Consider the following 27,854-nt stretch of genomic DNA (forward strand, 5'->3'; position numbering starts at 1 on the left):
TAACAGCGACGGGCAGTGGTGGAGCGCTCCCGCGGGAAAAATTCAAACGGACCTACACAGGTAAGGAAAAAGTGAAGTTGTATTCTTCCCCTTGCTGTGCTTTATGTTACAGCACGTTGGACAAGGGGAAGAAAAAACGGACCAGGACCGCAGGCTGCGGGGATCCAGGTAGGTCCCGGCAGCCGACAGCCTTGGGCAAACAGCGGTTCCGTGACCGCAACCTGTGAGGAACTAGGGAACGTTCCGGCAGCCGACAGCCTTGAGCAAACAGTGGCTCCAGGACTACAGGCTGCGGGGAACTAGGGAACGTTCCGGCAGCCGACAGCTGGGTACGACCGGCGCAGGCTGAGCCCAGCACCGCGAGCTGTATACCTGGAAACAACACAGCGGGCTGCAGGCAGGCAGGAGTCGGAACGGCCGATAGACTCAGGGAGTCTGGCCAGGAGGACCCACTACGCAAGGGCAGTGAAAGTGACCGTTGGCGTGGTTACTAAGGTCCACTTACCGACTCCAAGCTGAATCCAGCGCCATGAGTCGTACAGCTCAAAGCAGCGCAGCAGGCTGGAGGCAAAGCCCAGCAGGATTCAGACCGGCCGATCATACTCATCTGAGTCCAGCCCGAGTGCAACAGAGGTCCGCCCGTGACTTGCTCCGGGAGATGGAGCAAGCTCACTATGGGAGTCTTCGCACTCCCACAACAGCACCTTATCGAGGGTTGTAAAACAATGCATCTCCCTCAATAGAGGAATGCATTGTGGACCAGGGCCGGGCTGGTCCGGAAGCAGGGGACGTGGCTGAAGAAAACGGCAGTGTGCAGGGGGTGCAGAATCCTAAGGAGCTACTGGGAGTGATCACCAAAATTATGGATCAACGAAAAGTACCATTACAGACCAGGCTGGCGGCCAGCATCGACTACCTGTACTTCCATCGTCTGCAGGAACAGGCAACAAAATTACGCAGAAGTATAGGCCTCCTGTGAACTTTACTTTGTTTAAAAATGCCTGCAACAAACAATGCGATCTGGGGGTACAGTGGGACTGGCACAAAAATGCAGGAGATCAAACTACAGAAGATTTCAAAACTTCTGACAGCGGGCATATCATTGGTTGCTCGCCCAGACTATGGTACAGAGAAAAGCTCGACGAAGAGATTAAAGCCGCCGGGCTCATAACAGCGTCATCAGCAATGACAGCACCCCTATGCATCCACCAGCAGGTATCAACACCAGGACGCTAGTGAAAGCATGAGGGCCGCGCAGCACCACGAAGGTCCTTTTAGGCCAAGGCCAAGAGCGACCCTCATATAAAACGTGCCAACTCCGCACTCCGGCGCCTCTTCCGCAGAAGAGGCAGAAATAGAAGAAAGGGACGTACCACCGGCAACCAGGTAAGTAGGTGGATCTGGTTCCTTCTAGAACACAAAGGTGTACGACCTGTACTAACGGGGAATATTACACTTGTTTTGGGAGACATGGAAGGATCATTGTCGATACCTAAAATTTAACTGGATGGGGCAACTTTGGCAGGGCATAGCGTTGCCTAATGGGCTAAACTTCAGCCCCAAGACTTTTCACCAAGATATTAAAACGGGCCTTGGCAATATTAGAAACAAAAACATATTGTCATGGCATATCTTGATGATATATCATTTGTGGGGAAAAAACCCTGGATCTAGCTAAATCAGCAGTTTTAGCTACCAAACATAGGGTGAAACTCTGGGGTCATCTCCATCCAGATAAATCTAAGTCGACGGCATCCACAACTGGACTTTCTGGGATTTACAATTAACATTATCCATATGTCTGTAACATTGTCAAAGAGTAAAGCAGACTTGGATAAACCTACAAAATAATTCATTACTAAAAACACTGGTGTTGGGTGCATTTTATGGGCTAAAAGCTTACTGCTAACAATGCACTATCTGCATGTCCGCCTACGAATTGATAATATCACAGTGGTGGCATATATTAATCATATGGGAGAAAGGATCGATACCATGTGTCAATCTGGCCAATATATTTGGCTATGGTGTGTTAACATACATATTTGGCTATCAGCAAACTTACCTACCCGGTAAGCTCAATACTGAGCCACACACCAGGTCATGAACATTCAATGACAGCATCAAATGGCTGTTGGACCACAAAAAAGTTGCTGATATTACCAAAAGATGGACACCAGATATCGATCCATTTACATCAGGACCCAATCACCAGTTACCAACATATGCCGCTTGTGAACCACACTTGGGGCAGCAGCAATGGACGTTACTCACTGAATGGGGAATAATTGTTTACAATGTTTTTCCCTCCTGCCTTATCAGTCGGATTCTAAGCAAAAACACATAGGGACTTAACATCAAGTGTCTTGAAAGTACCTGATTGGTCTACACAGCCATGGGTCCCTGTGGTCTCGGACATAGTCTCTGAACCATAGTCCACCATGCTAGATCCAGGCTGGCGGACAGGACCATGAGCATGATCACGGCGGCCTATCAAGACCAACAAGGACTGGTGTAGCGTATAATACAGCTACAACCACCAACATCCTGGGAATTCCTGTCCAGCCTTCATGTAGATGAAGGACTGAGCTGCAGTACTATAATTATGCAGGAGTGCCCTGTCAGCTTGCTGGTGGCAGGCGCCACGACAACTCTCAACACCAACCCTCCTAGAGGGAAGTACTCCCAGATCTGGGACGTCAGTGTTGTACTAACATTGCTAGGGGCACCAGCAATGTCCCTGTCCCTGGGGGGGGGGGGAAGGGGGGGGGGGGGGGGGGGGGGGGGGGGGCTAACATTTTAAAAACAGTATGCTGATAGTACTGGTCTCAGCTCTAGGGATCCAGTTTCTACATAAACTGAGACTGGGATATATGATGGCATCTCCAGAAAAGATAGCTTTGCAGGGACTGCTTCTGTCCTTTTATCGGTGCTCCATTGAGAGCATACTAACATACTGTGTATGCGTGTGGTACACCAGCTGCACAGCGGCTCAGAAGAAAGCGCTCCAGAGGGCCATTGACAACGCCCAGAGGATTGTCGGCTGCCCTCTCCTTACCTTGGAGGACTTACACAGTTCCCGCTGCATCAAAAAATCCCAGAGTATTATAAAGGACATTTCCCACCCCGGACACTCCCTGTTTGAACTGTTGCCGTCAGGCAGACGGTACAGATCTACAAGGACAAGGACGAACAAACTAAAAAACAGTTTTTACCCCACTGCTATAAAAGCACTAAATGTAGCCGCCAAGGAACGCAGGGGCGATACAGACTAAGGGACTGTGGTACACTGTGAAATCGACAGAAGGATGGAGGGTTGGGTGTTTATGCGTGCTATTTTCATGATATTTATTTTAGTTGTTTATCTTTTAATATTTTATCTTGTATGTATCGTTAGCTTTTAGAAATGTTTGAATGGTGCACTGACTGGCTGACATTTTTAAATTTCGTTGTACATTGTTCATGTTACAATGACAATAAAGAAACTATTCTATATTCTATTCTATTCTACATCAGGACAAAATTTGGAATTCCAGATATACCCAACTGACACCCGACTATGTGTAATGACACACCTTCTATTATACCTTATAACTACTAAAACTTAAGAGGAAGTAAATTAGCACAATGGGCAGCCATAAGCAGCCTAATGGCCGGGTATCAGCACTAACCATCGCCAGATGGCTCAGACAGGCTTGGGAGCTGCTGGGATGGATACTGACATCTTAAGTTTCTATCCACAAGGGCAACAGCAACACCGGCAGCTAGAGACATGGAAGTTCCTATGGACCATATCGTGGCTACAGCAGGATGGTCAAGAGAAAGACCTTCCAATTCTTAATAATTAGCCAATAACCAAACCTGCAGTATTGCAGAATCAAGTTTGAATTCTGCAATATATTTAGCCCTAGGGAGGATTATTTTGTTAAAAAAATTGTTATTGCCTGAATTGGATGCATGTCTGAATACAATAACATACTTCCTCCCTTGAATGACTTTGGCAGTGAGTGAAGCATGGACTGTTCCACGGCTTGAAATCACAGAGCTTTAAAATCTTCACGTAGTCACTCACGTGACTCCGAAGTAAAATAGTAAGATTAAACGAGGACTTACCAGTTTGAAGTTTGATCTTTATTTTATGAGGAGTTACGATGAGGGATTACCTGCCCTCCGCTCCCGCCCTCAATTATAAAGGTCAACTGGTATCTTAGTTCTCCTTGTCTTTACTTTACTTCAACTACTATTTTCTGTGATTCCGCACCGCTGCTTTGAAGAATGTTGCACACGCGTGCTGGCCGGGTCTTCACGTAATCCCGCATCGTAACTCCTCATAAAAACTTCAAACTTGTAAGTTCTCGTTTAATCTTACTATTTTTGTTGATACTATGTTAGTCATGAACCCAATAAAGTGCTTGTCAACGTTTTTGAAGGAATTTGAAATTTGACCTCCTTTGTCACATTTTTGTGTGCAGTATTGTAAAGAGACACAGAAAGTATATACAGCATATAGTAAGTTTCAGATGTGTTGTTTGAGTTTGAGTTTGTTTCTTGGAATCACCATTATATTTAAATGTTGCTTCAATATCAACTTTTTATTTCACCCTTGCAGAGATGTAATAAAAAGAATTGACCAGTCAGAATTTGAGGGATTTGAATATATTAACCCTTTGCTGATGTCATCAGAGGAGACCATATGAACAAAAAGCATTTGAAGGTGGAACTGTTTTACCTCATTTGTCAAGGTCAGCTTCAGTCAACTTCCGACTCAATTTTGACTTCTCAAGTTGGTGATTTTTTTCTAGCCTACCTGCATGCAAGGTTGTGGATCTGGTGCAAGTTTTCCAAGAGTGACTGCTGCTCGAGCAACACAAATTAAGGTTCATTTTAACAGTCGTGTCCCATCAACAGCCACAGTTTCTTCTTATTAACTGGACGTTGATTCAACTGGCATTTTGTTAATGAAGGGAAGACTGCCTGACCCGTGCCTGCTACCGTGAAGGAATACTTCTTGTTCTCAACATAAGGAAATATATGATGGTTTCTATGAAGGAACTTGGAGACGCTGCACTTTCTCTCTCTCTCTCTCTCTCTCTCTCTCTCTCCTCTCTCTCTCTCTCTCTCTCTCTCTCTCTCCTCCTCTCTCTCTCTCCTCTCTCTCTCTCTCTCTCTCTCTCTCTCTCTCTCTCTCTCTCTTATAATAAGTAGATATAAAGAGGTTTGACCTCAAGAGAAGGAATGTACTGTACTATATCATTAATGAACATTAGTATGGGTATCTACACCGTTACCTGAGATTGCCTTTTGACAACTGGCTAATGTGTTTTATAGACCATTGACAAAAGCAATAAAATACAAGAATTCTGTGCTCTGTTGGTCAATAATGTACACTTGGATTAATATTGGGGTAACATTGCACTGTCAAGATGTAATCCAGAAATACATTATTAACCAATTCTTGTTAACAGTTCTTGTTAATTGCTGCTATATTATATAATGCCATGGAACAATTGGTTTTAAAGAATTCAGAAAAATCTGCATTTATCATATTGAATATTGTATGATATATAGAGCTAGATGCATTTATTTAGTTTAGATTAGAGATTCTGCATGGAAATAGGCCCTTCAGCCCACCAAGTCCATGCTGACCAGCAATCGCACATGCACACTAGTTCTGTGTTATCCCACTTTAACATCAAACTCCCTACACACTTCAGCAATTTACAGAGGTCAATTAACCTACAAACCCCCATAATTTGGATGTGGGAGAAAACCCATGCAATCACTGGGAGAACTTGCAAACTCCACACAGGACATCACTTGAGGTCAGGATCGAACCCGGGTTTCTGGCGCTGTGAGGCAGTAACTCTACCAGCTGCGCCACTGTGCCACCCTCAAATTATTGCACTGTAGGTGACAAGTAAAAGTAAAGTTTTTGGTTTCTTGCTAGACTTGACCAACTGTCATTTGTTAGAATTAATCTTCATGTAGTTATGATAAAGACGTAGGATTTATAGCTTGCGAAGAAACGGAATATGTTTTGGAACGAAGAACGGAATAGTGTTCATCCTTTGCCCAGATGAAAAGTGTATTAAAATAGACAAAGGGTTGTTTATAATAAATAATGACTAGTTAATGCTGTATTTTAAAGCCTGGAGTAGTGCTGACCATCTTTTAAACCTAAATCAAATCTGTACCAAATCAATGATACTGGATGGGCACTTGGATGGTGAATAATCTGAATCCCATAATTTCTAGATGGCAAGCAACTAACAAACCAGCAACAAAATAGGTTTTGTTTTTGTAGCCAATGTTTTATTCAGAAGCCATAAAGTTTTAATGTGTTTTTGCTGCATTTATTTTGATTCTCCATCAAAGTCATAAAGTCGCACAACATGGAAACAACCCCTTTGCCCCAATTTTCTGATGTCGACCAAGATATTCTATCTACAGTAGTTCCACCTGCCCACATGTGGCCCATGTTCCTCTAAACTATTCCTATCCGCATGCTGTCCAAATGTATTTTAAATATTATTATAGTACTTGTCAACTACCTCCTCCGGCAGCTTGTTCCATATACTCACCTCCCTCTGTGTGAAAAACTTGCCCCTCAGATTCCTATGAAATATTTCTTCTCTCATCTTAAACCTATGTGCTCTAGTTCTTGATTCTGCTACTCTGGGTAAAAGACTGCACATCTACCCTAATTATTCCCCTCATGATCATTTACACCTCTATAAGATGACCCCTATTCCCCATGCGCTCCAAGGAATAAAGGCCTGCCAACCTCACCCTACACCTCAGACCCTTAAGTCCCAGCAACATCCTTGCAAACCTTCCCTACACTCTTTCCAGCTTAACAACACCTTTCCCATAGCAGGGCGGTCCAAACAAAACACAATACTCCAAATGAGGCCTCAAGGAGCGTAGATCCCTTACATTTCTCTACAATGTCTTTTTATTTTTGAAACAGCTTCTAATTCAGAAATTAGGAAACTCTGCGTGTGGATTCCAAAGATTTATTTTGAGACTGTGAAGTGCCTAAAATGTTCTCTGACTTGGATATTTCTTTTAAAGATTAAGTATAACCAGAATCCGGGAGAAATATTTACAGGGATGTCAGAAAGAACAACGTATTAAGATTGTTATCACAATTTCACCAATGTACATACACTATTCATAATTTATATTTGAAACAGTACAATCTGCTTCTTTCTAAAATGAGAGGAGCAAGGCAGTCTCTAAAACGTGTGTGGACAAAAGTTAAATGTTGCGGTCTGCTCTGTCACTGCTTCAATCTGAACAATGTGAAAATCGTTGTAAATGGTAAATAATGAGCAACTTAAGCATTCTGTACTATGAAATTATTTAAATAATTACACAATGATTTATAAATCCATAATATCTACGGGTTTATTTTTGGTAGTGCTGCCTTGAATTGGCATTACACTTTCAACCCCTTGAACCACTCGAGTCTTGACTTTTCAACCACTTGAGTCCTGATTTAATAACCTTATAAAATGTTGGCCTTTTCATTTTCTTTTCTGCTGGGCAAGGACTTTCAGGTTTTGCACAGTTGCTTGCATCCCACTCATAGTGCATATTTGAAGGATTTAATTTAAATGTTAGAAAATGTATAATTTAAATAAAATGCTCTAAATGCACAACAGGTCCATCGGCAACTGAAGCTAAGTAACAGTGCTGTTTCTGAGCAAGGGCAACAATCTAGTTGTGAAATGTTCACTGCTTTTCTGGACCTGCTCAATTTCTGTTTTTCTTCACAACTGCAGAATAATGTTCAAGAAAAAAATGATGTACAAAAGGATGGTTTTGCACTAGCATAAGCAGAGTTTGCTCCAAGCTAGGCTTATTTCAAGCAATGAAATTAATTCAATCATTCACTCACTCACACCTTCAATTTAATCAGAGGATCCATGGCATTATATATTCTGACTGGAACTGCTCACATCTTAGCCAACCACCTATAATACTGGATATTAGGTCGGCTGCCAATGTTAGAGGTCAGTATGCAAACTGACGTTAAGCAGTGGTTTCTTTCTGTTGCCAAATACACCGCGATTTGCTAGTTCATTCCTCTCCACTTTTGCGATGTAAACTATGCGTGTATCATTGAGACTGATTATATTGTGCTGGAAGAAATTTTTTATATTTTACGTATTTCATTTTTTAAATTGGAAAATTATGAAGGATGTGATCTAAATGTGCTAATATAATGTTTTCATGGCCAGGCTAAATGGATGTATGATCTACAAAGGCAATTCAGAGAAGGGAAAGGATTGTAGCGAGTGCTTGATCCAGGCAAATGCTGGGAAGAGGTTTTATCTATCGTTTCTCTTTTTATTGTTATAAATATAATAACAAAGAAGCACAGAGCCGCGTCTACTTGGGCTCCCAACTATGTCAATTCTTCTTAAGAAACTGAAAATTCTGGAAATAGACAGAAAGCTGTCGGCATTTGAAAGAGAATGAAGTTAATGTTTCTGGTAGGACCCGTCACCAAACTGTTGAGCTGTACACAGAATGATTATCTTTGGTGGTAAACACCAGCTCTGGTAGTCCAATGGCTTGGCTAACTATGCAAGAAATGCAGAAGGCACATATTGCTCAGTGTTGTAGCTGGTTATCAAACAGATTCATTTTCTTCCAAGTGCCATTCACCTGCCGTGCTGTGTACCTCTTTCTACCTGGATGAGGAAAGTCACAATGGATAAAGTTCCTCCACCAAAATCAACAAAATACATTTTGTTACCTCTCAGTTCAAAGAGAGTGACAAGTATCCTAGTGCCATAGAATCAGGTGGTTTTGTTTTTGATTCACAACAGGCAGTGCAAATGTTTTATAAACCTTTTAAGAGGTGCACAGATAAAACATTGCCTGCATTTCACTTCTCCGGAGGTTCAACTACACAGCTAATGATCAAAACCTAACGCAAACTAATTACGTTATAGAACACTGCACCAGTACTGAGGTGGAGGAAAGGAAATCAAATCCCACTCTTTTATAGCTCCGAACGTTTTTTTAAATGGAAATCTGAGCACAGATAGGAAGCGTGTCCCTGCTAGCATCCAACCAAAGGAGAATTTTCCTGCATAGTCTTATCAGGCTCCTTTTTAACTTGATAACTTAGGGAGTTTATTTAAATGTTTCAAAGACAACTAGACACATAAAACTTTAAATGCTGTCCCATCATCAAATATTATCCTCGATTTAACCATAAGGCATTGCTCCATGAGCTTGTTTCTCATTATTTTTCTTATATGTCTATCTAAATAATTGTATCAGTCATTGGTGTCTGAAGTGGCTGCTGTGGCATTGAAATCTGTGCACATCTATTTTGCTCCTTGTCACTCACCACAATAATTTATTCAGAACCAGGGATAGAAACAGAATGGTTACATAAGAACTAATAAACATGCAGCCTAGATGCCCCAGAATATTACCAATGTCTGAGCTTTACTTGGTGTATGCACTTAATTTTGGCAAATTCTCAGTCTGCAACATATGTACAGAACATTTTGTGAAATATTGCAATGGAAATCTGTGCCTAAGGAAAAATTATCAGTTTGGTCTGACCTGTTAAAATTTAATAAGGTTCTGGTGCAAGTGTACAGTGGTCTAACTTTGATTAGTCCTTAAGAATTAGAGCCAATTTAATGACTGTAAAATAGTGAAATGTTCATTGTAGTTATTTTGTATAATGACAGTTGATTTATGGGTGTGAATTGTACTGTTCTTGCCTATTCTCATAAAAAAATGCTAATTTAAAAAAAATCTCAAAGCTTCTATGCCACTCATGGTTAATTTGGGGGCAGGAAATGGTTGAACTAGTTTATTCAGTGTTATTTATTAGTCTGAAGAAGGGTCCCGACCTAAAACTTCACTAATCCATGTTATCCAGAGATGCTGCCTGACTCACTGAGTTGCAGGGGCAAGTAGAGGATGCTGCCAAATGGCCCAATTCTGCTCCTCTGTCCTCTGGTCTTACTCTAGCACTTTGTCTTTTTTTGTAAACCAGCGTTTTCAGTTCCTTGAGTCTGTTGTCATTTTTGTACTGCCACAGTACAGATCTCTACTGGGGTTAGCTTCTTAATCTATCATTAATCAAAGAATCATGTAGTGGGGGGAGCAGTAAACCATTACCTTTAATGAGGAAATACATTGTCATAGATTGTGTGAGAAGTCATTCTATGCCTTGCAAGAATCGAGTTAATGTAAAAAAAACTACACTTGTTTGGACAAGCAGAAAAATTCAAGACTGATTGAAGAGCACATGTCTTTGAGAGGATTTTTTTTCCAGTTTAAATATCCTGTTTTTTTTTCAGACTCCTTTACATTAACCAGATCAAAAGGCTGTTAAATGTTATTAATTTTGACAGACCTGTGTTTGAAAGAGACTCCAACAGTGTTCACTATACTTCATTGTAGCAAACAAAACCTTCCTTAAGCGACAACTTAAATAATAAATCATCGCTAAATTCAAGGATTTAACTGAATGTTCGTTAAACAGAAGAGACTTGCATTTTAGAGTTTTGAGATACAGGTGTGGAAACAAGCCCTTCAGACCACCAAGTCCACGCCGACCAGCAATCACACCTACGCTAGTTTTATGTCCTGCACATTATGGACAATTTACTGAAACCAATCAACCTACAAATGCACCAGTCTTTGGAATGTTGGAGGAAACCGGATCACCCTGAGAAAACCCATGCAGCCACGGGGAGAACGTTCCAACTCCCCACAGACAATGCCTAAGGTCAGGATAGAACCTGAGTCTCTGGCGCTGTGAGGCAATATCTCTATCACTACACCACTGTGCCAAACTGAGTCTTGTTATTCGTTTCAAGTATTACAAACTCCAGAAAGGGTCGGCAGAGGAGTTGGACTAAGCTCAACCTTGCATTTTCAAAATTATTTTAGAATTCTTCAAAAAGAGGAAGAGCAAATGAAATCATAAGAGGAAAAGCAAATGAACCCACCATACCCCATGCACAGTTGAGAAATAAGGAATTTATGTTTTCCTTTTTTGTAAATTAGTTTGCACTCTGATAACTTGAGTAAAAGGCACAAACATATTCCAATATGAAATATTTTACAACTGTAAATGGTGGAAAGCTCAAATGATAACAAACAATGGTGAAATTAAAATAATACATCAGATTTTTTTTTCCTCGTGTTTATGGAAAGGTTTTTTCCCCAACTTAAAATAGTTTTTGCCAGAATCTGCCTAATGTCATTGGAATGGATCACAAAATGCTCAGAATGTCAAGACTCACCAGTGGCTGCACCTGCTCACCAAGGGAAATCTTGAAAAAAATGGTTCTCATATTCTGAAAATCAAACAAACTGCAGATGCTGGAAATCTAAATCTAATGTTCTGACAAAGGGTATTTGACCAGCAGCATTAAGTTTGTTTCTCATGCCAGATCTGGCCTGACCAGTGTTCATTTTTTATCCTCAATGTTCTCTTCCACTGATATACATTGATCTTCTCCAGAATGTTTTTCTTTCCTGTTTCCATACTAAATTTAGATTTGTAAAGTATCAAATCAGTCTGCTTCCATCTGGCAAAGTCCCATTCACATCAGTAAACCATAAAGTAGATTTTAGCAATACCCATCTCAGCCATAGAGCTGTCACAGCCAGAAACCCATCAGCCACAGAGCCATCTCGACCATGGAGCCATTACAACCACGGAGCCATCACTGCCATAGAGCCATCTCTGGTGGGCCATTGCTGGCTTAGGGCAATCTGTGACTTAGGGCCATCTCTAGCGTATTGCCATATCTGCCTTAAAGCCATCTCTGCCATAGAGCCATATCTGCCATATGGCCATCTCTGCCATATGGCCATCTCTGCAATATGGCCATCTCTAGCGTATTGCCATATCTGCCTTAAGGCCATCTCTGCCATAGAGCCATCTCTGCCATAGAGCCATCTCTGCCATATGGCCATCTCTGCCATAGAGCCATCTCTGCCATATGGCCATCTCTGCCATAGAGCCATCTCTGCCTATGACCATCTCTGCCATAGAGCCATCTCTGCCATATGGTCATCTCTGCCATATGGCCATCTCTGCCATATGGTCATCTCTGCCATAGGACCATTAAAGCCATAGGGCCATCCCGGCTATATAACCAAAGAGCCAACAAACCAATTGAGCCATCTCAGTCATAGAGCCATTTCAACCAAACAGCAATTGGGCCATCTCCACCATAATAATCTCAGGCAGAGACACGCCTCTTACATATAAGCATCACAGACATAGTGCCATCTCAACCAGAGTATTCACAGCCATAGAGCCATCGCTGCCATAGAGCCATTAAGCCACCTCAAATACAGAGCCCAAAACCAGAGCCTTCAAAATCATAGGTATCTCATACATAGAAATTCAATTCAATTCAATTCAACTTTATTGTCTTTGCACAAATACGAGTACAGGTACAACGAAATGCAGTTTAGCGTCTGGTCAGAGTGCAAGATAGTAGAAATAAAAATACTGGTTAAACAATGTGTGCACTGTGGATGAACTAAACTGGTAGATAGGCAAATAAATGTATACAAATGAGAGAGTATAAAAGATAGCTAGCGACAGGCCTGTGAGTTCAGCAGTGTAATGGTGTTATTGAAAAAGCTGTTCCTCAGCCTGCTTGTGCGAGACCTGAGGCTCCTGTACCGCCTCCCTGATGGGAGGAGGGCAAACAGTCCATGGTTAGGGTGAGAGGGGTCCTTGATGATTTTCCCGGCCCATCTCAGACACTGTTTGCGGTGGAGGGCAGCCATGGCAGGGGGCGGGGCACCGATGATGTGCTGAGCGGTTTTCACCACCCGTTGCAGTGCCTTCCTGTCAGCTGTGGTGCAGCTGCTGTACCATACTGTGAAGCAGGTGGTCAGGATGCTTTTGATGGTACAGCGGTAGAGGTTGGACAGGATCTGGGGGGGACAGGTGAGCTTTCTTAAGCCTCCTCAGGAAGTAAAGGCGCTGCTGCGCCTTTTTGATCAGCTTGGTGGTATTGAGGGACCAGGACAGATCCGCCGAGATGTGTATCCCGAGGAATTTGTAGTTGGAGACGCGCTCCACCTCAGTCCCGTTTATGTGGATGGGGGTATGTCTGACCCCTCTGGTCTTCCCGAAGTCAACGATGATTTCCTTCGTCTTCTTAGAGTTGAGGACGAGGTTATTATTGGTACATCGGCAAATTTTATGATGGCGTTGGAGCCATACTTAGGGACGCAGTCATGGGTGAAGAGGGAGTAGAGGAGAGGGCTGAGCACACAGCCCTGTGGCACGCCAGTGTTCAGTGTCAGAGTGTAGGAGGTGAGGTCGTTGATCCTAACAGACTGGTCTGTTGGTAAGGAAATCCAGTGTGCAGTTGCAGAGGGAGGTGGAGATGCCAAGTCCGCTGAGTTTGGTGATCAAGCTGGCGGGGATGACAGTATTAAATGCGGAGCTGAAGTCAATGAACAACAACCTGATGTAGGAGTTGTTGTTGTCCAGGTGGGTCAGGGCAGAGTGTAGGGCCGCAGATATGGCGTCCTCTGTAGACCTGTTGGGCCGGTAGGCAAACTGATGGGGGTCCAGTGTGGGGGGGAGGCTGGCTTTGAGGTGAGCCAAGATCAGCCGCTCAAAGCACTTCGCGATGACGGGGGTGAGTGCCACTGGGTGGAAGTTGTTGAGACTCCCTGAAGCTGACTGTTTGGGCACTGGCACAATGGCACAAAATATCACAGACATAGTGCAGGCTGTAGAATCAACACAGCTTTATGCCCATCTCAGCTATGGAGTAAGGTCAACCATCACAGCCATGGAGCCATCTCAGTTGTAGGCATCTCAGACATAGAGTCATCACAGTCATAGAGACATCTCAACCATAGAGCCATATTACACATAGCCATCACAGATATAGAGCCATTGCAATCATAGAGCTAGGTCAGCTGTAAAGCCAGGTTAACTATAGAGCCATATATCCAATTCAATTATCGACCCAGGTCAGCCATAAGAGCCATATAGCCTTCTCAGCCATAGAGCCCTTAGCCGTAGCCATCACTGTCAGGCATCTCAGCCGTAGAGCCATCCCAGACATAAAGCACTCACAGCTGTAGAGCCACCTTAGCCATAGCGATATCTCAGACATATAACCCTCGTACATGGGAGCTTCAGAGACACGGAGCCATCTGACATAGAGCAATCTCAGCCATAGAGCCATCTTGGCTCCTGAGGCCCTTCGTGGTTATAGCACCTTCTAAGCCATAGAGGGATAGTGCCATCTCACCCATAAAGCCTTCTTAGCATTAGATTCATCTCAGACTTAGTGCCATCTCATACAGGATTCATCACAGATATACTATCACAAACATATTGCCATAGCCATCTCAGCCATAAAAGCAAACCAGCTATAGAGCCATCTCAGCCCCCAAAGCAAACCAGCTATAGAGCCATCTCAGCCCCAGAACCATCAAGGACATACAGTCATCTCAGGCAAAGAGTCCTCAGACTAGGAGTCATCTCAGCCACAGTTATCCCAGCCATACCCAGCTCAGCTCAGACATAGCACCATCTCGACCATCATAGACATGAGCCATTTCAACCACAGTGCCACATACAGGATCTATCACATAGTGCCATCTCTCCCAGAGAGTAATTCAAGACATAGACATAGTGCCATATACAGGATCCATCACAGATATACTATCACAGACGTATTGCCGTAGCCATCGCAGCCATAGAAACATCTCAGCCATATAGATCTCTCTGCCATACAGCCATCTCTGCCCTACATGCACAACAGAAGTATGTCCATCTCAGCTATAGAACCAGGTGTCATCTCAGCCATAGATTCCTCAATCATGGAGACATGTTGGCAAGAGAGCCATCACAGCCATATAGCCATCTCAACTATAGAACCATTCAGTCATAGGGCCATGGGCCCATTGAGCCATTACAGCCATAGAGTTATAATACAATCGCAGCCATTGGGTCATTTCAGCCATTGAACCATAGAGCCATCTCAGGCACCGAGCTATGTTAGCTGTATGGTCTTCTCAGCCCTTGAGCCATAGTCATCTTAGCAATGGAGCCATCGCAGGCATACAGCAATTTCTGACATATTGCCATAGAGCCCCGAACCATAGAATTATCTCAGCCATAGAGACATCTCGGCCATGGAGCCAACATCTACAGAGCCTTCTCAGCCGTAGAGCATGCTCAGCCAGCTCAACCATAGAACCGTCTCAGACATAGTGCCATCTCAAACAGAATCCATCACAGGTATAGAGCTATTGCAAACATGGAGCCATTTCAGCCATATGCCCATCTCGGCAACAGAGCCAACCCAACATTTGAGCCACAGAGATATATCAGCTACAGAACCATCTAATTCATAGACATCCCAGCCATAGAATAAATCATAGCCCTATTGCCATAGAGCGCTGTGCCATAGATTCATCAGCCATAGAGCCATCTCAGCCATAGAACCATCTCTGTCCTAGATTCAGATTCAGATTCAGATTCAGATTCAAGTTTAATTGTCATTGTCAGTGTACAGTACAGAGACACCGAAATGCATTTAGCATCTCCCTTGAAGAGCGACATAGCAAACGATTTGAATTAAAAAAATAATAAGTGTCCGTGGGGGGGGGGGGTAATTGGCAGTCACCGAGGTACGTTGTTTAGTAGAGTGACAGTCGCCGGAAAGAAGCTGTTCCTCGACCTGCTGGTTCGGCAACGGAGAGACCTGTAGCGCCTCCCGGATGGTAGGAGGGTAAACAGTCCATGGTTGGGGTGAGAGCAGTCCTTGGCGATGCTGAGCGCCCTCCGCAGACAGCGCTTGCTTTGGACAGACTCAATGGAGGGGAGCGTGGAACCGGTGATGCGTTGGGCAATTTTCACCACCCTCTGCAATGCCTTCCGGTCGGAGACAGAGCAGTTGCCATACCATACTGTGATGCAGTTGGTAAGGATGCTCTCGATGGTGCAGCGGTTCAGAATCTGATGGTGCAGAAGTTCACCAGGATCTGAGGAGACAGATGGACCTTCTTCAGTCTCCTCAGGAAGAAGAGACGCTGATGAGCCTTCTTGATCAGAGTAGAGGTATTGTGGGTCCAAGAGAGGTCATCGGAGATGTTGACTCCCAGGAACCTGAAGCTAGAAACACGTTCCACCTCCGTCCCGTTAATGTGGATGGGGGTGTGCGTGCCGCCTCTGGACTTCCTGAAGTCTACAATGAGCTCCTTGGTCTTCTTGGAGTTAAGGGCCAGTTAAGAGCTATCTTAGCTACAAGAGGGGTGGAAGATTGCAACCTTCACGTGGTCCGCCCTGTTTCGACTAATGCAATCAACTCGACGTGCACAAACGGAAGATCAAATAGAACAAGTTGTCCAACAACTTTGGGCTGTGCACACCACACAAAAGAACAAGAAGAAGCTACAAGACCATCCCAGCTACAAAGCCATCAGAGCCAAAGAGCCAACAAAGTCACAGAGTAAATGAGCCCCCAGCCTTTTGGCCTTTTCAGCCATAGAACAACCACAGCCATAGAGCCACCTCCGCCATGTTAGCTTATGGTTCTAAGCCAGAGAGCATTCTCAGTCAACTCAGACATAGAGCCATCTCATATAGGATCATAGAAACATAGACATAGAAACACAGAAATTAGGTGCAGGAGTAGGCCATTCGCTCCTTCGAGCCTGCACGCCATTCAATATGATCATGGCTGATCATCCAACTCAGTATCCTGTTCCTGCCTTCTCTCCATACCCCCTGATCCCTTTAGCCACAAGGGCCACATCTAACTCCCTCTTAAATATAGTCAATGAACTGGCCTCAACTACCTTCTGCGGCCGAGAATTCCAGAGATTCACCACTCTGTGTGAAAATAGTTTTCCTCATCTCGGCCCTAAAAGATTTCCCCCTTATCCTTAAACTGTGATCCCTTGTTCTGGACTTCCCCAACATCGGGAACAATCTTCCTGTATCTAGCCTGTCCAACCCCTTAAGAATTTTGTAAGTTTCTATAAGATTCCCCCCTCAATCTTCTAAATTCTAGCGAGTACAAACCGAGTCTATCCAGTCTTTCTTCATAGGAAAGTCCTGACATCCCAAGAATCGGTCTGGTGAACCTTCTCTGTACTGCCTCTATGGCAAGAATGTCTTTCCTCAGATTAGGAGACCAAAACTGTACGCAATACTCCAGGTGTGGTCTCACTAAGACCCTGTACAACTGCAGTAGAACCTCCCTGCTCCTATACTCAAATCCTTTTGCTATGAATGCTAACATACCATTCGCCTTCTTCACTGCCTGCTGCACCTGCATGCCTACTTTTAATGACTGGTATACCATGACACCCAGGTCTCATTGCATCAGCCCCTTTCCTAATCGGCCACCATTCAGATAATAATCTACTTTCCTATTTTTGCCACCAAAGTGGATAACCTCACATTTATCCACATTATACTGCATCTGCCATGCATTTGCCCACTCACCCAGCCTATCCAAGTCAGCTTGCAGCCTCCTAGCATCCTCCTCACAGCTAACACTGCCCCCAGCTTCGTGTCATCCGCAAACTTGGAGATGTTGCATTCAATTCCCTCGTCCAAATCATTAATATATATTGTAAATAGCTGGGATCCCAGAACTGAGCCTTGCGGTACCCCACTAGTCACTGCCTGCCATTGTGAAAAGGACCCGTTCACTCCTACTCTATGCTTCCTGTTTGCCAGCCAGTTCTCTATCCACATCAATACTGAACCCCCAATACCGTGTGCTTTAAGTTTGTATCCACTCTACTAGTTACATCATCGAAAAATTCTATAAGATTCGTCAGACATGATTTACCTTTCATAAATCCATGCTGAATTTGTCCAATGATTTCACAACTTTCCAAATGTGCTGCTATCCCATCTTTAATAACTGATTCTAGCAGTTTCCCCACTACCGACGTTAGACTAACTGGTCTGTAATTCCCCATTTTCTCTCCCTCCCTTTTTAAAAAGTGGAGTTACATTAGCTACCCTCCAATCCTCAGGAACTACTCCAGAATCTAAAGTGTTTTGAAAAATTATCACTAATGCATCCACTATTTCTGGGGCTACATCCTTAAGTACTCTGGGATGCAGCCTATCTGGTCCTGGGGATTTATCGGCCTTTAATCCATTCAATTTACCTTCACCACTTCCCGGCTAACCTGGATTTCACTCAGTTCCCCCATCTCATTTGACCCCAGGTCCCCTGCTATTTCCGGCAGATTATTTATGTCTTCCTTAGTGAAGACAGAACCAAAGTAGTTATTCAATTGGTCTGCCATGTCCTTGTTCCCCATGATCAATTCACCCGTTTCTGACTGCAAGGGACCTACATTTGTTTTAACTAATCTTTTTCTCTTCACATATCTATAAATGCTTTTGCAGTCAGTTTTTATGTTCACTGCCAATTTTCTTTCATAATCTATTTTCCCTTTCCTAATTAAGCCCTTTGTCCTCCTCAGCTGGTCTCTGAATTTCTCTCAGTCCTCTGGTAGGCTGCTTTTTCTGGCTAATTTGTACGCTTCATCTTTTGTTTTGATACTATCCCTGATTTCCCTTGTTATCCACAGATGCACTACCTTCCCCGATTTATTTTTTTGCCAAACTGGGATGAACAATTGTTGTAGTTCATCCATGCAGTATTTAAATGCCTTCCATTGCCTATCCACCATCAACCCATTAAGAATCAATCGCCTGTGTATCTTGGCCAATTCACGTCTCATACCTCTTGCCCAAGGGGCCACGCACAACAAGACTGCTAACTAACCATTCCTCATTACTTAATACCAGTCTAGAATAGCCTGCTCTCTCGTTAGTTCCTCTACATGTTGGTTTAGAAAAATATCCTGCATACATTCCAAGAAATCCTCTTCCTCAGCACCGTTGCCAATTTGATTCACCCAATCTATATGTAGATTGAAATCACCCATTATAATTGTTTTACCTTTGTCGCATGCATTTCTAATTTCCTGTTTGATGCCATCCTCAACTCCACTACTACTGTTAGGTGGCCTGTACACAACTCCCACTAGTGTTTTCTGCCCCTTAGTATTTCGCAGCTCTACCCATATCGATTCCACATCCTCAAAGCTAATGTCCTTCCTTTCTATTGCGTTAATCTGCTCTCTCACCAGCAATGCTCCCCACCTCCTTTTCCTTTCTGTCTATCGTTCCGGAATATTGAATATCCCTGAATGTTCAGCTCCCAGCCTTGTCTCCGTGATCCCAACTATATCATAGTCATTAATAGCTATCTGCACATTCAACTCATCCACCTTATTACGAATGCTCCTTGCATTGAGACACAATCCCTTCAGGCTTGTTTTTACAACACTCTTACCCCTTATACAATTATGTTGAAAAGTGGCCCTTTTTGATTTTTGCCCGAGATTTATCTGCCTGCCACTTTTACTTTTCACCTTGCTAGCTATTGCTTCTACCCTCATTTCACACCCCTCTGTCTCTACGCTCACACATTTAAGAAACCCTTTCCCTTTAACTCCATCCTCCACTATCCCATTCGACACCCCACCCCCCTTATTCAGTTTAAAACCACCCGTGTAGCAGTGGCAAACCTGCCTGCCAGAATGCTGGTCCCACACCTGTTAAGATGCAATCCGTCCCTTTTGTACAGTTCCCCCTTACCCCAAAACAGATCCCAGTGATCTAAGAATCTAAATACCTGCCCCGTGCACCAGTTCCTCAGCCACACGTTCAGGTCCCGTATCTCCCTGTTCCTGCTCTCGCCAGCACGAGGAACTGGAAGCAAACCGGAGATAACAACCCTGGAGGTCCTGCTTTTCAGCATTTTACCGAGCTCTCTAAAGTATCTCTAAAGATCAATCACAGGTGTAGAGCTATCGCAGACATAGAACCATATCAAACACATTGCCATAGAGCCCTGAGCCACAGACCATCTCACTCATCGAACTAGAGATGCAACAAAGCCACTGAGCCATCTTAGCCATAGCCAAGGTTTCAAGGTCAGTTTATTATCACATGTACCAATTACGGTAGAGTGAAACTCGAATTACCATACTGCCAAACTAAAGAGAAAGCGACAAGACGCACAACTACATAAAAGTTACCATAAACATCCACCACAGTGGATTCCCCACACTGTGATGAAAGGCAATAAAGTTCAACTTCTTCCTCTTTATTGTCCCGCAGTGGGGGCAGTCGAACTCGCCGCAGTTGTGGTGATCGAAGCTCCCGCAGCCGGCGGTCAAAGCTCCTGCAGCTTGGAGTTCCCGAATTCGTTCTCTGACCAGGGACTGCGAGCTCTATGATGTTAAAGTCTGCAGGCACTTGGAGCCCAGAGGTAGATCACTGGCAAAGGGATAGCGAGCTCCATGATGGTAAATCCACAAGCTTCTGCGGTGGAGCTCTCAAAATCGGTCTTGAGCAAAAACCACCAACACCTCGATGTTAGGCCGCAGTGCGGACGGAGATGCGATACGGAAATAAAATTGCATCTCCGTCAAGGTAAGAGATTAGAAAATGTTTCCCCCAAACCAGCACCTTCCCCCCCCCCCCCCCCCCCCCCCCCCCCCCCCACCCCCTTCTCCCACCACATAAAACAAGCTATACAACACTAAAAAACATACATTTAACCCATACAAACAACAGAGAAGGAAGGGACAGACAGACTGTTGGTAAAGTAGCCATTGTTGGTGCCACTCGGTGGAAATTACAGAGACATTTCAACCAAAGGACCAGAGACCCATCCCAAAAATAGAGACATCCTACCCTCTTCCCATCGTGGCCATGGATCCATCACAGCCATGGAACCATAGAGCCATGATGTTCAAGAAGGAACTGCAGATGTTGGAAAATCGAAGGTAGCCAAAAGTGCTGGAGAAAGTCTGCGGGTGAGGCAGCATCTATGGAGCAAAGGAAATAGGCGACGTTTCAGGCCTAAACCCTTCTTCAGACCAACCATAGAGCCATAGCAGCTATAGAGTAATACAACCATTTCAGCCAAAGAGCCATCACATATATAGAGCCATCCCTGAAATAGAGCCATCCCAGCCATAGCCATAGAACCATCTCAGCCATAGAACCATCTCAGGCATTGAGCCATAGAGTATATCAGGTATTAGGCAAACAGAAAACAGCCTTCCCATTTGTTACCTCCAATCCAGGCAACACGGTCGTGAATATTTCACACTGCTGACCACAACTCCATCAATTTGGGTGTTGTCTACAACCCTACTGCCCAAGAGATGAGTCAATGGTGTTTTATTGTCATATTTTCTGGACATATTTGACTGGGGCAGGGAAGGAGGATGAGGGAAATGAGGAGGGAGATGGGGTGTGTGGAGGAGGGAGATGGGGAGGGGTGGAGTAGTTAGATGCTCCCCTCCCTATCTACCTTCACTCCCACCCTCTCTACCCCTCTCCCTCTTTACCCCCCTCCTTCATCCCCTCCCTCTCTCTCCCTCTCTCTCTACCCCTCCGTCTCTGTCCATTTCTACCCCTCCCCATCCTTCTCCCTCCCACTCTACTCCCTCTCTACCCCCCCTCCCTGTCCCTCTCTACCCCCTCCCTCTCCCCCCTCCCTCTCCTCTCTCTACCCCCTCCCTCTCTACCCCATCCCCCTCCCCCTCCTCTCTACCCCCCTCATTCACTCACTCATTCACTCACTCATTCACTCACTCATACATTCACTCATTCATTCATGAAGTTGAGGGCCTAAACTATGTGTACCCATTTAAACATTTTCACAAATGCCAGCTTGTTGTAGTCTAATAAGTCTTTAACGTCTATTCTCGGAGCTGCCTGCAATAACTTACTGGGAAAAAGTGCTCCGACCACGGGGCCTAGGTACTTAATATAGTGAAGCCGCGGTCTCAATTAAGAAGCGGCCGATTCGCGAATGCGGAGCCGCCGGGTGTGTTTGGACCATCACCGCGGGGGGGGTAGGAGCCTGTACATAGTGCCGTCCGTAGCGGCCAATTTCCAGGCCCCGACCACGGGAGAAAAACGGAGGGATATTGATCGCACTTTATAGGCTTCCATTGGAGTGAGAAGTGGTCAGAAATGGTTGATGTTTCTGTAGAAATGAATTGGTGTATGTGAACTTGAACTAATTTTTCTATGGAGGTAACCTATTGTTATTCTTATTAACATCAAGAAGAGGTTGAAATTTTATGAATTGAAGTCCATGCAGACTTAATGACTGTGAGATTTTGTTTCTGTAGCCTCTGCCGGACCCTCCACTTGAACTTGAACTAACTTATCAATGGTAGTAAATTACAGTGTAAGTCTCATGGACATTCAATAGAGGTTGACATTTTATGAATTGAAGTCCATGCAGATGTAGGTATTATGAGATGTTTCTTTCTCTAACTATTGTGCAGCCTCTGCTCCTCCACTTGAACTTGAACTAACTTAGCTATGGCAGTAAATTACAGTGTAAGTCTCATTGATATTGTGAGATTCAAAAATCACAAATGCTCTTGAGACAAATTCAGACAAAGAAGTGTTTTTATTAATTTCATATTCTGCAGAATAGGTGCCTCTCCTCTGATGTCCCCTAGAGACACACAAAAATGGAGATTGTATCTATCTTTTATACCTTTCTTCACTATGGTCACTACCTCATTTCTCCCCATCGAGCTTCTGCCAATCAGAACACTAAGGTTTATATTCCCACGAGAACGTCTCGGACCATCTCCTGACGTCAAAGACTCCCAAGGCTTCTGCTGAAGTTTCTATCTGTTTGCTACTTTTTATTCTAGAATTTCTCTCTGTTCTGTATATTGTTACTTTCTTCTACGAGCAGTCTGGCTTCTGCTGACACCTTATATCTTTCTAAGTTATATTTTTCAGAGTTCTAGTATAAATCAACCATCCCTATTAACCCTGTTCTCACAACATTAAGAAGAGATTGACATTTTATGAATTGAAGTCCATGCAGGCCTAAGTAATATGAGATTATTTTGTTTCTGCAGCTTCTGCCCCTCCACTCTTCAGAGCCTGTCCACACAAAAGTGTTTTGTGTGGACATGCACTGTGCTTTAAGGAACACTAATTTGATAATTTGCAGACTTGCCATCCCATCTACCTGGACTTGCAAACATGTAAACAACTTCCTCCTTGCTATGTCGATATTGTCTTACATAATATAAAACATGGAAAGATGTAAAATACTCCCTGACGCATATTATCTTCTATTATTAGGAAACATAGAAAATAGGTGCAGGAGTAGGCCATTCGGCCCTTCGAGCCTGTACCACCATTCAATATGATCATGGCTGATCATCCAACTCAGTATCCTGTTCCTGCCTTCTCTCCATACCCCCTGATCCCTTTAGCCACAAGGGCCACATCTAACTCCCTCTTAAATATAGCCAATGAACTGGCCTCAACTACCTTCTGCGGCAGAGAATTCCAGAGACTCACCACTCTCTGTGTGAATGAGGATGAGACAGCAGTGTATCCCGGGTTATCATACAGAGTGCTATCGTCACTTCAAAAGACTTTGAATCTGATGAAGAATATTCAGATGAAGATCAGATGTAATGTAAACAAAATAAATTGGGGAAATAAATGATTATATAAAGTTTAATTTTAATGTCGATCGTTTCACTGTTTATTTGGTCAAATTATTTAAACAATGAGTGAATTACTTATGATAATGGCGTGCTGGTGAATGACTGCGACTGTCCACCCACCGATCCACACATACATACATACACACATCCATCCATCTGTACGCACACTTCCATGCATGCAAACACACACATACATGCACACATAAATCTGCACACACACACATCCACACATCCATTCACACGCAGACATACATGTACACATCCACACACACATCCACACATACCTGTACACGTACATCCATCCACACATACATACACATTTACATCCACAGATCCACAGATCCACAGATACGCGTTTGAAAGGTATACACAGACAAACACACAAACTAGAGATAAACAATGCAACACTTTTAAAGTTATTTTAGGTTAAAGGTAATAGCCCTCATTTGCAAAGGCATGTATGTGTGGATGGATGTCTCTAACATAAATATAAGCTCATTGTAGCTTAAAATGAATACTCATCGAGTAAACATCAGAGCATTCGATTCTTGGCCGGGATGTGACATTTACATCAGAAATAACCATATAACAATTACAGCACGGAAACAGGCCATCTCGACCCTTCTAGTCCGTGCCGAACACATAATCTCCCCAAGTCCCATATACCTGCGCTCAGACCATAACCCTCTATTCCTTTCCCATCCATATAACTATCCAATTTATTTTTAAATGATAAAAACGAACCTGCCTCCACCACCTTCACTGGAAGCTCATTCCACACAGCTACCACTCTCTGAGTAAAGAAGTTCCCCCTCATGTTACCCCTAAACTTCAGTCCCTTAATTCTCATGTCATGTCCCCTTGTTTGAATCTTCCCTACTCTCAGTGGGAAAAGCTTTTCCACGTCAACTCTGTCTATCCCTCTCATCATTTTAAAAACCTCTATCAAGTCCCCCTTAACCTTCTGCGCTCCAAAGAATAAAGACCTAACTTGTTCAACCTTTCTCTGTAACTTAGTTGCTGAAACCCAGGCAACATTCTAGTAAATCTCCTCTGTACTCTCTCTATTTTGTTGACAATAAGACAGGTCCCTTACAGGTCTGGCACTGCCCCAGTCCCACTATGGCCATCACTGTCATATTTACAAGTTATATATATATAGGTATAATAATATATAGTTTAAATGGACTGCAACACGGAAATAGGCTCCCCATAGTGTTATATGGGCATTGGCCACTAGATGGCGCTTACTTTCCCGATCTCATTTTCTAATTAGTTTAATTAATTAATGTGCAATGTTTGGCACTGACGAGTTATGACATCCTTCTCAATTATATCTTATCTTATATATATAAAACTCAAATCAGTCCGCCTGCCGCCGTACGGCGTCCGCCGCGTTTCTTCCTTTGACGCTCCGCAACTCCGAAACCGGACGCAGGATCGCCGACGTCTTTTCCATTTCGGTAGAGATTTCGCTTTTCTTTCTAAGTATCCGCTCCTCGTTACATTTCGTCGTGTTTAAGTACGCTTTTTTAATCAAATCCTACACCCCCCCCCACCACCTCAATATTTCAAAAAGAAACTGGATTCTCATCCACACAAGCAGCTCCCTGTGAACGTTCCATCGTGTGATGTCACAATGCCCGATGCTCACAGATGGCCAATCGGAATGGATTCATTTACATATGCCTTTGCAGGAGCCCAGCCCATGGTGAACATTCCATCGTGTGATGTCACAATGCCCAATGCTCAAATACATTGTTGCCATAGAGAACGCTCAGCGATTATTCAAATTCTTCACTAACTGTCATTTCTGATTTGCTTGTGAAGTGAAAAGTCCTGAATTGCATTTGTCTGATGCAGGAAGATTGTTCCAGATGTTGGGGAAGTCCAGGACACGCGGGACACAGTTTAAGGATAAAGGTGAAATCCTTTAGTACTGAGATGAGGGAAACATTTTTCACACAGATAGTGGTGAGTCTCTGGAACTCTCTGCCACAGAAGGTAGTTGAGGCCAGTTCATTGGCTATATTTAAGAGGGAGTTAGATGTGGCCCTTGTGGCTAAAGGGATCAGGGGGTATGGAGAGGGGGGGAGCTGTGAGGAGGATGCTAGGAGACTGCAAGGTGACTTGGATAGGCTGGGTGAGTGGGCAAATGTTTGGCAGATGCAGTATAATGTGGATAAATGTGATGTTATCCATTTTGGTGGCAAAAACAGGAAAGCAGACTATTATCTAAATGGTGGCCGATTGGGAAAGGGGGAGATGCAGCGAGACCTGGGTGTCATGGTACACCAGTCATTGAAGGTAGGCATGCAGGTGCAGCAGGCAGTGAAGAAAGCGAATGGTATGTTAGCTTTCATTGCAAAAGGATTTGAGTATAGGAGCAGACAGGTTCTACTGCAGTTGTACAGGGTCTTGGTGAGACCACACTGGAGTATTGCGTACAGTTTTGGTCTCCAAATCTGAGGAAGGACATTATTGCCATAGAGGGAGTGCAGAGAAGGTTCACCAGACTGATTCCTGGGATGTCAAGACTGTCTTATGAAGACAGACTGGATAGACTTGGTTTATACTCTCTAGAATTTAGAAGATTGAGAGGGGATCTTATAGAAACTTACAAAATTCTTAAGGGGTTGGACAGGCTAGATGTAGGAAGATTGTTCCCGATGTTGGGGAAGTCCAGGACAAGGGGTCACAGCTTAAGGATAAGGGGGAAATCTTTTGTGACCGAGATGAGAAGAACTTTTTTCACACAGAGAGTGGTGAATCTCTGGAACTCTCTGCCACAGAGGGTAGTTGAGGCCAGTTCATTGGCTATATTTAAGAGGGAGTTAGATGTGGCCCTTGTGGCTGAGGGGATAAGGGGGTATGGAGAGAAGGCAGGTACGGGATATATAGTTGGATGATCAGCCATGATCATATTGAATGGCGATGCAGGCTCGAAGGGCCGAATGGCCTACTCCTGAACCTAATTTCTATGTTTCTATGTTTCTATCAGCCGTGATCATATTGAATGGAGAATGGTGCAGGCTCGAAGGGCCGAATGGCCTACTACTGCACTTAATTTCTATGTTTCTATGTGTCCCTCTCCTCACCCCTCTCCCTCTGCCACCCATCTCTCCCCCCATCTCTCTCCCCCACCCCCCTTCCCTCTCTACCACCACCCCCACCCCTCTCTACCACCCCACCCCCTTCCCCCTACCCCTCTGTCCCTCTTCTACCACTCCCTCCCCGCCTACCCCTCTACCCCTCCCTCCCTCCCCACTCTTCCACTTCTCTCCCCACTCTCTCCTCCCCCACTCCCTCACCCCTCTCCCATCCCTCTCTCCCCACCCCCTTCCCGCTCTACCCCACCCCCTACCGTCTCTCCCCCACACCCTTCCCCTATCCTTCCCTTTCCCCTCTCCCCTTCCATCACTCCCGCTACCCCTCTCCTCCTCCCTCCCCACTCTTTCCCCTCTTTCCCCCCCACCCCTCTCCCCATCCCCCCTCCCCCAAAGCTCTCTCCCCATCCCTCACCCCCTACCCCGCTCTCCTTTCCCTCCCAAATCTATCCCGTTTTCCTCCTCCTCCCTCCCCTCTTCTCACCCCCCCCCCCCCCGCAAACGCCGTTGGGGAAACAGACCATAGAGGGAGTACAGAGAAGGTTCAACAGACTGATTCCTGGGATGTCAGGACTTTCAAATGAACTGGATAGACTTGGCTTGTACTCGCTAGATTTTAGAAGATTGAGGGGGGATCTTATAGAAACTTACAAAATTCTTAAGGGGTTGGACAGGCTAGATGCAGGAAGATTGTTCCAGATGTTGGGGAAGTCCAGAACAGGGGGTCACAGTTTAAGGATAAGGGGGAAGTCTTTTAGGACCGAGATGAGAAAAACATTTTTCACACAGAGAGTGGTGAATCTCTGGAATTCTCTGCCACAGAAGGTAGTTGAGGCAAGTTCATTGGCTATATTTAAGAGGGAGTTAGATGTGGCCCTTGTGGCTAAAGGGATCAGGGGGTATGGAGAGGGGGGGAGCTGTGAGGAGGATGCTAGGAGACTGCAAGGTGACTTGGATAGGCTGGGTGAGTGGGCAAATGTTTGGCAGATGCAGTGTAATGTGGATAAATGTGAGGTTATCCATTTTGGTGACAAAAACGGGAAAGCAGACTATTATCTAAATGGTGGCCGATTAGGGAAAGGGGAGATGCAGCGAGACCTGGGGTGTCCTGGTACACCAGTCATTGGAAGGTAGGGGTGCAGAAAGGCCTTC

At 44.3% G+C, this 27,854-nt stretch overlaps 1 protein-coding gene across 4 annotated transcripts in view; it reads left to right on the forward strand.

The window, feature by feature from the left end:
• LOC129711774 (protein kinase C zeta type) overlaps positions 1–11,142 on the forward strand; it is a 458,626-nt gene extending 447,484 nt beyond the window's left edge. For 3 of the 4 annotated variants that reach the window (XM_055659713.1, XM_055659715.1, XM_055659718.1), the window contains one exon: positions 4,610–5,096. In XM_055659713.1, coding sequence (XP_055515688.1) covers positions 4,610–4,697 — 88 coding nt within the window. In that variant the 3' untranslated portion in view covers positions 4,698–5,096. Of the gene's footprint in view, positions 1–4,609; positions 5,097–10,340 lie in introns of those variants that run through there. The other variant, XM_055659714.1, reaches the window with a different exon arrangement.
• Positions 11,143–27,854: the final 16,712 nt, after the last annotated feature.

This window comes from Leucoraja erinacea, chromosome 30, assembly GCF_028641065.1.
Source record: "Leucoraja erinacea ecotype New England chromosome 30, Leri_hhj_1, whole genome shotgun sequence".
Taxonomy (NCBI): domain Eukaryota; kingdom Metazoa; phylum Chordata; class Chondrichthyes; order Rajiformes; family Rajidae; genus Leucoraja; species Leucoraja erinaceus.